Below are 12,811 nucleotides of genomic sequence, written 5' to 3' on the forward strand. Positions count from 1 at the left end.
GATTGCGAAAGCGCTATGCGACTGTCGCACCTGTAATTAGCGGGACGTTGCCGGGGCCTTGAACCTGCGGCACGCGTTCACAAGTCACCGATGACGTTGCGGGCCCGGTCAGGACGGAGGACTAAGTGGATTTCGATAAGTAATTACGCGGGCCAATAGACATTGCCCTCGTGGATTTATGACGTTGAATTAATTATCATTACTCAAGGGTTGCGCGGCACTTCCGATGGGACGGGAGTTAACGAAAGATCGTTTGTTTCTTCACCACAGTTGATGACTCTGGTGAGGAGCGTCCTCATATTGAAAGATCGATTCAAAGCGCGAAATAATTAGTTACAATGGTCAAAATAGCGTCGTGTGGAACCGAATTACATCTCTTTCACGTGCGATATCTCGGCGAAAGCAAGAAGGAGCGTTCTTGCCACATCCATCTTACGTCGGCTCTTCGAAGAGATCCGACAGTCTGGTGTTAAATCTCCATTTCGGCTCATGGTGGAGTTAGATCTTGGAAGAAGCCCTGTGTGTGCAGTATCAAATTAACCGAAGAGCAACCGGAAGCAACGCCAACGTCATAGTGCGTCAGGAAATACATCTCCGACCCTCTCAAAGTGGCATCCTATTTATGGATGAAATACGCTGGTCCAGCGCACTGGCTGTTGCAACGGGGGATGAAGAGAATGTCTGTTATGTTTTGTGATTTTTGTGGTGCTTGCTCAGACCGACAATGCCCTAGGACATTCTATGCAGAAGAACGTTTGGAACCTACGCTATGTTCACTGGGCATTGTTTTGGGCCAAACGCCCAAAGACACACCAACGCTGCGTAAAAAAATCACAACGAATGTAAGCCCCTCACTATGAGCTGCAGCTAACAATCGCTGTGCCTGATAGCCACGGAGTTGTATTACACGTGGTGAGCTTTGTACTCCGAATACAAACATGGCTATGCTGTTTATATTCTTTGGTACTAGCACGGCTAGCGTAGACGAGACGCATACTGCACTGAATCGCACCGTTTGGCCTCAGTACTTTTCCAATACGATTTCAAGCTACGTAGCGCTCTGCTGAATGTCTGCGAATGATATACGTAAGTTACGGACGCAAAACTTCTTACAATTATGATGTCTTGCTGCATTGAGGTCGCCCTTCTGGCCAAAGCTAAACCAGAAGGGTTTATTATTATTTTTTTAAAGAGCTGTTTTGTGATCTCCGCTAATCCGAAGGCGCACTGCGGCATCCACATTGTACTCTGTCAGAGAAAATCTGGAAACCAAAGCCTCAGCCTCGGTCAGGGATCAGCCTTGAGGCGGATACCATCTGAAGAAAGGAAGTACATACGCGGCAAGTTCCCGGACTTCCCGCGCGGGTCGATAAGCACTAATCAGCTGCCGTCTAGCGATGAAGAGGGAAGAGGGCGAGGAAAAATACGACAGCCTTCTTGCCACACTGCGTTCACCCTGTCAGCTGATTCTGGCCCTATTTCATTCACATAATGTCAAGACAGCAACCGGAGATGCGCTTCTAAACAAAATAATGTACTCTCGTCGAACCTGCTGTTATGTATGACGAGAAACGAACTGATATTATTCTGTGCGGAGTTTACGCCCGCGCATGAATGCGCAATTTCAATGGCAACAAGTATTTCAAGCGCAATGGGAACAAGTATTTACGGGAAGTATTATGGGAACAAGTACGCATACTTCTGGACTTTTTTTCCCTTCTAATTCTCTTTCTCTTCTTCATCTTTTAAGTAAGTGTTTGTCACTTTGAGCAGGTGTTGTATACGTCACTGTCTGCTACTATAAAGGGTGACCCACATGGCAAAAGGCATAGGTAATCTTATTATTAATTGAATAGTTATTTTGTACTGAACGAACGAGCTGCTCAGGTACGCCCGGTTTCCTATAGCTTTTAAGATTTGCACCGCCTAACTTAATGGCCGTTCAAACAACGCTTTGAATCGAACGCCTGACTGATGATTTGCTAAGGTAATGGTAGTGGTTCATACGTTTTAACAAAGGTTCTCGACTAAACAGAAAATATTCATCAAATGGACTGTACACAAACACCTACAGAAGGTATCATTGATATATAGTCTCGCACACAAGGAGAACTATGTATAGTGAAGACGCCTATACGGACATCATGATTAGTGAGAATACGTACCCTCTAACCCTAAAAATACCACCCACCCATACACAAACCGCTCATCTTTACTTTCTCGGCCGGATCCCGGACGCATCTAAGTCGTCATTTTTGACAATGACGCCGCCGCCCTGTTCATGACTTCTTCATGACACTCTGGGAGGGTATTCCTCGAACGCCGGAAATCCGGGCCACAATTTCGCTGAATTCGACTCCACAGCTTTTCTGTAAGGCCGCGTCTGAACCGGCGCTTTATTGTTGGCAAGAATTTCTACTCGAGAATCTTCAAACTCGCCATTTGTGCACGATATCTTTCAATGAATGGAGGTTCAAGTGGGGCACGCATTTTAACTGTGGTGGGAGGGCACAAATCGCATCTCCCAACAGTAGTAGATGCCCTTGAAGGACGACGATTGTCCCTTGGCCCGCACGCGAACTGTTATATATGGGTCTTGCGTCACGGTGACTCGTTTCTCTCGACTTTTTCGCGAAAAATATACATCGGCAGAATGGCGCTCATGCTTGTCATTCTCATGCAGCCATGCTGCCATTGAAGCCATTGGCCATTGCAGCCATGCTGCGCGTTAATACACCCGTAAAGCACTGCAGGGGCAAGATAATATTAAATATGCATGAAAAGAGAAGTCCCAGACTGAAATGCCCGAAGGGAGTGAACTGAGGCCAATTGGTCTGTTCACACAGTTGCACTTGTGTCCCTCATCTGTGAGAGAAAGCTGAAGCCTTTTAAGTCGGACATCTTGTCTACATTTCCGGTGTATGGAGGCGCGTAAAGGGGCGTTCCATACCGACATTAGCGCATTTTTCCTTAATAACGTCTAAAAGTTCTCCCTGTATTGCCTCCATAATGTGCTACGCGGCTTCTCAAGGCCATTGCTGGTCACTTTAACGGCCTTCGTGTGCGCACGTGGGCGTTGAACAGCTTCAGTCGCGGACGATTCGCCCACAATCCATGGACATCCTGCAACGCGATGCAGAGAGGGAGAGAAGAAAGGATTGCGCGCCAGTGGTACTTCTTCCATGAGTTACACCCTATGGAACAAAAATCTGGGTCTAGCCCGTTCGTCTGGGAGAGACCTTCTCAGGAACAGTGATGAATGAACGGCGGAATGTCGTCCCCCAAGTCCTCAGACTTTTATTTCCAGCGGACGAGATGCATGGCATCGTTCATTCAGCACCCGGCAAGAAGGGCGTGCCGACTGCGCTCACTAGAGTAGCTCCCGCTGTTGCTTCACGTTTTATGCATGCAGGTCGCCAGATAAGCCATGCCTGGTTGATACGCACCGACTCTTTTCCGGTAGCTGATTCCAACCGAAATGCATGCTGAGATCGACGTTGCAACTATGTAGCCTAATCGTGTTTCAAGGTCCTCCAGGGTCCACGAGTGCTAATATGTTCGATTTTATTATTATTTTTATTCCGTGTGGATAGATAGATAAAGAGAGGACAGCAGGAAGGAGTGGGGGAGAGGGCGGTAGTATGCGTCCTGGGCCGACATCAGGGGGAACTGTGCCGACATTCGTCGGGAAAGTCTTCGGAAAACCAAGGAAAAACTTCAGACAGCACAGCCGGTGGTAGGATTCGAACCCAGCACCTCCCATTCTTCAGCACGACCCTAGCTACCACCAACGAGCGCGACGCCTTAACCCGCTCGGCCATGCCGCTGGTCTAATCAGATTTAATCAGAGATTTATCGAGGACTATTCTAGAATCGCGGATAACGAGCGATAAGGAAAGGTAAATATTTCTTACCGGTTGCGCATAGCGTGATAAATATTTGTGTGTGGCTCCTTATGGCTTTGTTGGATTGAGAGTCTCGCTGCAACTGTAGCCTGTGTAGGAAGAGGTCGACGAAGTCGTTGGGGATAATGGCAGAAAGGTCCCATTTCAACTTGGCTACTACTAGAAGTTCCCAGTCCTGAAAGGTAAAAAAAGAGAGATAGGAGTGAGATTACGCGGGCGTGGTTAGCACTGATCGCAGTCTTACATTCAAAGATTTAGTATTGTTAAGTAGTTAATAATCAGCTCCTGATATCAGCTTTCCAAAGCCCCTATGCTACCCAAGACTCTGTCCAATCACAGTCAGACACACAGTTACGGAATTACGTGCTGAGAACTATCATCAATATGACCTTAATGTGAAAAGAGAATGCCCAGTGACATCGTCTGCTTTCAGCAGCACCCGGTGGACATATCGTTGTTTGCTCTGCATGTCTTCGAGAGACAATATTGGCACATTCACGTTTAATGCCGCACGATACGTCCCTGATACCTCCTATATGACTGTCTGCACAACGATTAGTGAAGGAGCTGTCCTTTTCCTGTATTTCTTCATAATTTTCTGTGTCTCTGCTGCTTTTATCTTCCTTTTGTTTGTCTGTTTGTTTGCTTTTGGGACTAGCAAGCCTACATCATGGCTAACCGTTCCCTTCTGTTTTCTCTTTTTTATCAGCATTAAACATGTCCCACCCGCACGCTACGCAACAAAGCAGGAATGTCTCCTATATGCAAGAAAATGTTTTAATTGTATTTTCTCTCATTAATCGTAACAGTTGGACAAGAAACAGATGTGACATTGTCGCTATGAGGTTTCATTCACACACAAAAGGGGCTGTCCAAAACAAGAAAAAAAATCAACCCTCGGGACATGCCTACGGGGCCCTCCAACCAAATTGCCTAGTGAGCCACTTAGCTGTACCAGGGTAGAAGATTCGCCTTTCCCTACTCGAACAACCTGCCAGCTGACAATGGTCGACGACCTCAATGAAGCGTTCGACCCCACCATAGTGGCATGCGCTTCACTCCCTGACCTTCGAGCCCACGAGAGCCCTGTGTAAAGTATTAGTGCGCACTGAATCAAAAATAAATAAAGAGTGCTACGCCAGGTTGCGCTTTCATGCACCGATGCATGGTTGCTGACGGGGGCGACAAAAAAAGAAAAAAAGGACCTTAAGGAATGTGTTTATCCCCCTGTCGGTCGCCCCCTACAAATGCGTAGTAAGGCGACATCGGTTCATTCATGGGAGAAAGGGCGGCGAAACGATACGAGTCGTTCATTCACAAAGGTACACATTCCAGTCGCCATTTTCCATCCACGATTTTCCCAGGCCGCAATGGGAGACGATGTGGCTACGGAATTTGACCAAGTCCGGAAATGGCTTTTTATCAGCCATTGTTGCATGCAGACGGGATTCTGTTTGTTGATGATCGGCTGAAGCGGTCCCGTACAGCGTGCGTGCACCAAGGAGAGATAACAGCAGCTGACACTTGCGGCTGCTGATTAGAGGCAACCGTGGAATGGTTGTTTCCGGCTAGAAACCAACGCAGATTTAGAGTAAACGATGGTTTTCAGCTCTTGACACGGAGAAGAGAAGCGCAACGAGGCAAATGCGAGCGACAGCAATACGACAAGGAAAGGTAACGCTTTGTGGTGCGATAGTCTGAGTGGTGCGGTGCGTGCCCTGAGATATCTTGAACGTGAACATCTTCCATCGACACAAGTAAGTCTGGTTGGGTCAGACAATGATAATCACAAAACCCCAACCCAGGGTTCAGCAAATGGGTACCCGATGTTACGACTCCTTCTTCAGGGGTGACTGTACAGTTACTGATATCTTGCGTCACTTGAAAATACTTTTAGAGAGAGGATGACGTACTTTCTTCGTCGCGCGGATGAATGTGTACGAAGTTAATCCGCAAAACAAGCATGTAGTATGGTCTGGTATACGTGTGCTCGCATTTTCATCACTTGCATCACAAATGAAGACGCTGCATGGCTATCCAGCATGCCTCCAAGGGAACGTGGGAACACCTTGATCGTATACAACAATAACCATAGATCCATAACGATGGGATCACCGCGCATATTACATGGCAGGTCATTAGAAATTAGAACATGCCATATGGTAGACCTGAAGACGATACGGTCCCACGACAACAGGGTTCACACGCGGTTTCCAGTGTCCTCCTACGCGGCTTCACCCCGTCATCACAGACAGCGCTTGGCGCCAGTGCGGTGTCCCGCCCTGCACTGATATCGGATGTCATTAAACACGTCCCAGGCATTCCCAAGTGGGGCCGTCATCAGTGTACTCGTACCAAGCCGCGTAGTGCATGTGCACTGTTTCGGCAAATTCCTGGACACGCTTTTCGGATTGGGAAGATTTTCAGTAAAGGATGTTAGGACATGACGTGTTCGAATGTTTCAAGGAGTTTCTTTTTGAGCCATCGTCAAAATATTGGTAGTGTATTAATGATTATGACGATGATGATGACTAAGAGGGAAAATTATGAGGACACAAAAGGTGAGGCGCCTTTCTTGGTAATGTCCTATCGTAGCTGCCATTCTTGCTGTTCTTGGTAGCATACATCCCTTGAAGGATTTCCCAGTTGATGTGGGCTTGTCCAGTTTGACGACATTTAAAATGAGAACGGACGTGATTACGACAATAACAGCTAACTTGTAACAAATCTTCGACTCACTCTAAGGACAGTCCTAAAATGATCTCTAAAAAAAAGCGTATAGGAATGTCATGGGAAGACATCGCGAAAACAGTCTTCCGTCTTCGGGAATTGTGCCGCGCACATAATACAAGCCAGCACGCTGAACAGAGTGTTATAACGTCTCAAAGCACGTCCTCTCATCTATCAACTTCCCGTTTTTTCTCGCACAAGTTCCTGTTCCCACAGTTTCTCACGCATGAGAGAGAAAAGCGGGCGTAATTTCACCTCCGTGGTTTCCGGCGTGCAATCGGGCATTGTTTGCGATCCTACGCTTGGAAGACCATGAAAATGGTTACAGTTGAGCCACAAACAAGCCATACGTGTGACCACTCAAAATACCAATGAATTTATCCTGCAGCGCTTCTTCGCCCTCCTTCCTTTTCACACCTGCCACTCTCACTTTTAAACAAGGTGAGCGTTATCATCTCGTCGTTTATCATCAGCACCGCGTAGCAACTGAGGCTATGAGCTGTGTACGGACGTGGACAAATGGTGGAGGAGAAGGACAGCAGGAAGGATTGGAAGACTACAGGGGAGTTAGCATACCTCCTGGGACGACTTCGGGGAGAACTGCAAACATACGTCTCGAAAGTGTACCGGAAAACGTAGGGAAAGGCCTCGGGCCACAAAGCCTGAGACGGCACAGACGGTGGGAAGGATTCGAACCCACCACCTTGTAGTCCCTATAGGTGGGGTGCGATAGGGCGCGATGGTTCTCCAGAAAGAGGGAAAAGAAGCACGCATATCGGTGGGGTGCTCCGGTTCATCAGAAAGAGGGAAAAAGCACGGTTAAAGCTATGGTGTGATGTCACTTGCACGCCACCTATAGCACGACATTGGAGATGCTACCAACGCGGAGACGTTGTATCCACAAGAGTAGCCCGCTGGTAAGCCTTCGTTTAAACCGTTTTCGAACCCTCATACCCAAACGTTTCCCATACCCACTTTGCGTAAAAAGACAAAAGAGCTTCGCAGTTCAGCAACCACTGAATACATAATACATAGAGACCCAGTAAGGGAAGCATAAAACGAAGCCAGAATGCCGCCGTATCATTGGAATGTCGAATTTCTTCTTCGTGTATACGAAGAAAGAAAGAAAAGGCCAAGAGACAAGTACAGCAAGGTGTACCTCAGACGTCACACGGCGCAAAGTGATCATAAAAAAACAGCGCGCGGCACGAGTTCAAAGAGAAAGGCCGTGCTAGGCCTTGCCTGCATCGTAACTCGTTCGTCTAGAAAGGCAGTTGGCCCCAGAATTGCACCAAGTGCTTGCAAAAGGGCAGTCTACTAAATCGTCTAGTGCTGGGACGTGTTTCTGTGTCGCTACTGCTTTCGTGGACTTAATCGCGCTGCCACAAGCACTGGCTTAGTAGCAACAGGTAGTTGGGGTTTCGCGAGAATTCAGTAAAGTTTGTGGATAAATTTTATGAGGTGATGATGAAGATAAATTGACCATAAATTACAAATACAGTTCACGTGGTGAGATTGCGATTTCCCTTGTGTGTTCGTGATGATAGGCTTGAGCGCAGGTATGAAGTGATTGTGAGCACACCCCGCAAAGTATTGCCAGGGCTGTATGCCAGTACAAGGGGGTATGCAGTTTCTGATTGGACGACCTCGTGATACACTCGCTGGGACTTGTTTGACAATGAACCAAAGTAGCCAGAGTTACATGTTCACAGTGATTGCAATATTATGCATTACTGTAGTGGATGTTCCTCTTCTTTATTTGTTTTTCTTTATTTTTTTAAGCCTCACCCAAGTAGGTCAAGAGAGAGAGAGAATTCACACTACATATTTCGCACCCAGAGGAATGACATCAATATACCCGGTCGTCCTGGGTCTTTTGCCTTGGAAGACACAAACCCGCCTCTCCAAAGTTTGTCTCAAATGCCCCCCCCCCCCCCCCCCCAATAATACGCGCTGTACCGAAATCAAAGTGAATGCTCCAACCCAACGTCTTCTCACCTCACGGTTAAGACCATAACGATCTCCCCCAGAGGGGGCTGCCGGTCACAACTATTCATCCAGACTTCAAGAAGAACAAATTCCTTCATACGTCTGTAACTCGTGGCCGTTGAGAGCGGGCTTACGAGACAATGCGCGTGCGTAAAGGGCTCGAAAAAGGAGAGAGAAAAAAAGGAAGAAGAAAGCAACGAATCAAATCCGACGCGGTAGATATCAAACTACGGTTTACTATTATAGAACTGCCTGGCAAGAGAGAGAGAAGAAAAGAAAAAAAAACGGAGGCAGTGGGGTGGTTTCATCGTTTTGTGAACACATCCAACCTCGTGCTCTCACGTTGGAAGGGGGAAATCACGTTATTATTTATATGGCGGTGCTTGGCAGGCGGAGTCAAAACAAGGCGGTTGCCTTTGAATTCTGCGCAGCTCAAATCGCGGGTCCGTTTCTGCGTGATATATGTCGTCTAGTTGCTATTCTCTCCTGCTACCTCTACAGCTCCGTTTTAGACGCGTGAATGAAACCTGCCCTCCCTGTGCACTGGTCACCGGCATTTCTTTCGTGAGGCGCGCTGTAAAGAGATGAACGTCGCTGTTTTTGTTTATTGCCCAGATTTGGACTTGAGAAAGCGAGGGATTGTTGCAGGGAAAGGCAAAGACTTTAAGAATGTCCGTTGCATGAATTTGAAGAAAGGGACCCAGAAAAAAAGAAAAGGAATCGCCGGGTGAGAACCGGATTGGCGATATGGCATCCACACAAAGCTAAAGCATAACCAGCGGGCATTTTGTATATCGCACCAGTTTAATACCCCTATACACGGGCACGTTTGAGCTCCTTTTCATTAGGGGCCCTTTACAGCTGCAAAGGACACCTTCGCGAAAGGTGTTCGTGCCGGCGTCGCGCAGCAAGAGCGAACTCCTTTTGGTGCTTCTAGATATCTGCTAGATATTCGCTATAGATATTCCCATTAGAACCAGCCTACACGTACGACATATTTGCAAGCAGTTAAGTGGACTTCGCAGAGTTCGAGTACGGTACATGGAAAATGGAAGCACGGTCTAGTCTTCGTTCGAGAGTATTGTCGTCGTATCGCCCTTCGTTCGAAGCTACGCCATACGCCTTTACAGATGAAAAAGAAATCGCCGATCGCGACTTCCCAAAAGGACAGCTTCGTAAAAGGAGATTCTCCTTTGCCGTGTGTCACGTCACGCAACGCCTTTTAGTTAGGTTTGTGTAAAGGAGTTCAAACGCGCCCGTGTGTCATGAGTATTAGCCTTCTTACAGTCGCTATGGGATAATGTGATTGTCTTTGGAGCGTCAAGTCTGCAATAAAACATAACCCAAGAAAATGGGGCATTTAATACCCCATTCATGAAAATGGGGTATCCTACCCCTTTCGTTCAGTCGGCAGGAAAGATTGCAGAGCGCGCAGCCCTCTCCCCCACAAACCCCTACAAAACTGTGTATCCTTCTGGTCCAAGAATGAACGGTAAAGGGACAGAAAAGAAGCTGGGAAAGGAAAACAAAGGAAACCTCATAAAGCTCGTCTTTGTGCCTAGCATTTCCAGGAACGGAAACCCTATACAGAGAGAGAGAGAGTTTGAGCAATCGGCGGTCACTTTTAGGCTCGCCACATTCTTAGACACCAGCTGGAGGCATATTCCTTCCAGTGAAACCGTTCTGCTCTTGCTGCACGCCTTTCTTACGCACCCAACAGGAAACACTTCATGTCTTCAGACGGATGTAGCAAAAACAGATGACCAGAACAGCAGGCCGTTAGCACCCCTTCCGATGAGACGTCCTACAGTCTGCGCTCAATGGGAACTCGTATACGCACGCAATTTGTGCGAGAGTGGCGCACGCACGTGAATTTTGTGTCGGGCTCAGAGCAAGTGTCGGTACAGATCTCTTTCACCTCAAGTCTGGTGCGTTACTAGAAGGTTCCCTTTTTTTCTGAGCGCCGTGCTGGACGCAAGTGCGATATGTTGCTGGGTCTGGGGAGATATGCAGGAAGGTCCGGCTTGCTTGCATTTTGTTTCTAAGTTCTACTCTTCAGATAAGCGCACTCTGCTTGTCTGGAGGACGGCTCGAGTCTGGCACGAGTTCAGCAGGTCTTCGCTTCGACATCCTGCGCATGCCTTGCACCTGTCCTGAATGGGACTTTCTCGTCTGGCGGCTCAAATACCAAGCGGCGTACGAAGCCTCACGGCTCATATGTCGAGTATTTTCGGTATTCACCGCAGTGGAATGTGAGACGCGTTTGAAAACTCGTTTATGACACTCCCAGAAATACGTCTGACCTTGCAGTCCAGTTGCCTGCGGGCTGTATCTAGTCAAATGTAGGAGTACGTTCATCTCTTTTTTAGCTGCGAGTACTTATGGTGAGCTCACCATACACTGCCCATCAAGGCTCAGCAATAGTGGTGATGATCCGCAGCGATTAATAAACAGGGCACGGCGAGAAAAACTTTGTAGTGATGCCTCCCTTTATGTGGCCATAGGAAACTATGTCAGTGGGTGACGTAAGACTAACCATTAAACGAAGTACATATGGATGTAGCGTCCACTTTCGTGGTTTTGTCTGTTCCATACCGTGAAGAACACCTTTATCTTTCTTACTGATAAGAACGTGTTCGAAGCGTTTGATACGATGGCTTTCGGTGCAGATGTAGCCATTGTAACGGAGGCTCAGTTGTTATTCTTAAAATTTACTTTCCTCGTGATATGCCACGATGTGCTACACACTATATAAAAATCTGCATCAAACAGCTATGTGGAATATTCGGGACGGAAGTATGACGGGAACATTTCTATGTTTCCTGTTGCGTTTCGGATAATGTTATAAGGAATAATTTTTTTTTAGTGAGTCATCGCTTTTTAGCAAGCACACATCTGACATGACAGTAGAACAGCAGCAAAGGCAAAAGAAAAGCATCCCCACAATGCTCAAGTCGTTTGACATTGGCCAATGCACCTTTTCGCACAGTGGTTCCTGCAATGCAGCTACAGGTAGGGAGCTATACGCAGGGAGCTTGCTAGCGTTCCACTCCTAGAGTGGAAAACTTCATCGTCAGAATATAATTGTTGTTGTCGTTGTTGCTCAATTTAAATTAAAATTAAAGGTATCGTAAATCGGCAGAGGTGCAATCTCGGAAGACAAAGCTTCCGAGAGAGTTTGAGAATTTATCTATTTGATGGCCTGAGCCCTCATTACTCTTGCGTCACAGTTTTCGTCCCAAATGCGCTCATAGATTTTTCTAATAGAAAAGTAAAATTGAAAATTACGGGCAACATTGTGTCGAAGTAGGTCACCTGCGCGTTGCTCGCTAAGTACAGCGGCAAAAGTATACGTTGCCAGTGGACAACACTGGGTCCAAAACGAAATAAGCTGGCTACGCCACGCGTCGGCTACGTAGCCATCAGGAGTAAATCAGTCGGGAGCATAGATCACTGTTGGTTGACGAATTGGCATTATTTCTCACCAGACGTCGCACCGAACCGTTTCACCGCAATTTTATAAGCAAATTAAAAACACCAAGTGCTCTCTCTCACGTGTAAAACGTCTTGTGTTGGGTTTACAAGCAATAAGCTGTTAAACTCTGTTAAACTACGGCGTCAACATACACTGCCTGTCTGCTGCTTTACGGTATACAAGGCAGGGTTACGGAATGGGGTCAACCACTCCATTCCAATTCCATTCCGAGGAACGGACATTTGTGATAATTCCATTCCTTTCAGTTCCTCGGAATGAAAAGGTATGGTCATTTCCCACTCCTGGAATGGCTTGGCAACCCTATTCCATTCCTTTAATTCCATCAATAAAAGAAAAAGGACCGGTAACCGCGATGGCCAGCCCAGCAGTGCTAGAGGAGACTGACATTACCCAGCACGGAAAAAGCACGAAGACAATGTGATTTCAGGGCAGGAGGGGACAGAAACAACCGGGTTGAAACCAAAACTACCACCTGGGCACCCAGACCATTCCATCTCAATTCCATTCCTGCCAAAAAATGCCTAATTCCATTCCCATTCCATCCCTACGACAGTTTCCGCCATTCCATTCCAGATCCATTCCAGGCTTTGATAAATCTGGAATGATTCCGGAATCATTCCAACACCGGAGTTGCAACTCGGCAACCCTGTAGGTCCTGCTGCTAATGGGTTGTTGTCTGATAGCAAATGAG

General features: G+C 47.2%; 1 protein-coding gene across 5 annotated transcripts in view; it reads right to left on the bottom strand.

The window, feature by feature from the left end:
* Positions 1–12,811, bottom strand: part of LOC135400870 (G1/S-specific cyclin-D3-like) — a 130,909-nt gene that overhangs the window by 11,380 nt on the left and 106,718 nt on the right. For all 5 annotated transcript variants that reach the window (XM_064632830.1, XM_064632829.1, XM_064632827.1 and 2 more), the window contains one exon: positions 3,915–4,080. In XM_064632830.1, coding sequence (XP_064488900.1) covers positions 3,915–4,080 — 166 coding nt within the window. The remainder of the gene's footprint in view (positions 1–3,914; positions 4,081–12,811) is intronic.

The sequence above is a fragment of the Ornithodoros turicata genome, chromosome 7 (assembly GCF_037126465.1).
Source record: "Ornithodoros turicata isolate Travis chromosome 7, ASM3712646v1, whole genome shotgun sequence".
Classification (NCBI taxonomy): Eukaryota; Metazoa; Arthropoda; class Arachnida; order Ixodida; family Argasidae; genus Ornithodoros; species Ornithodoros turicata.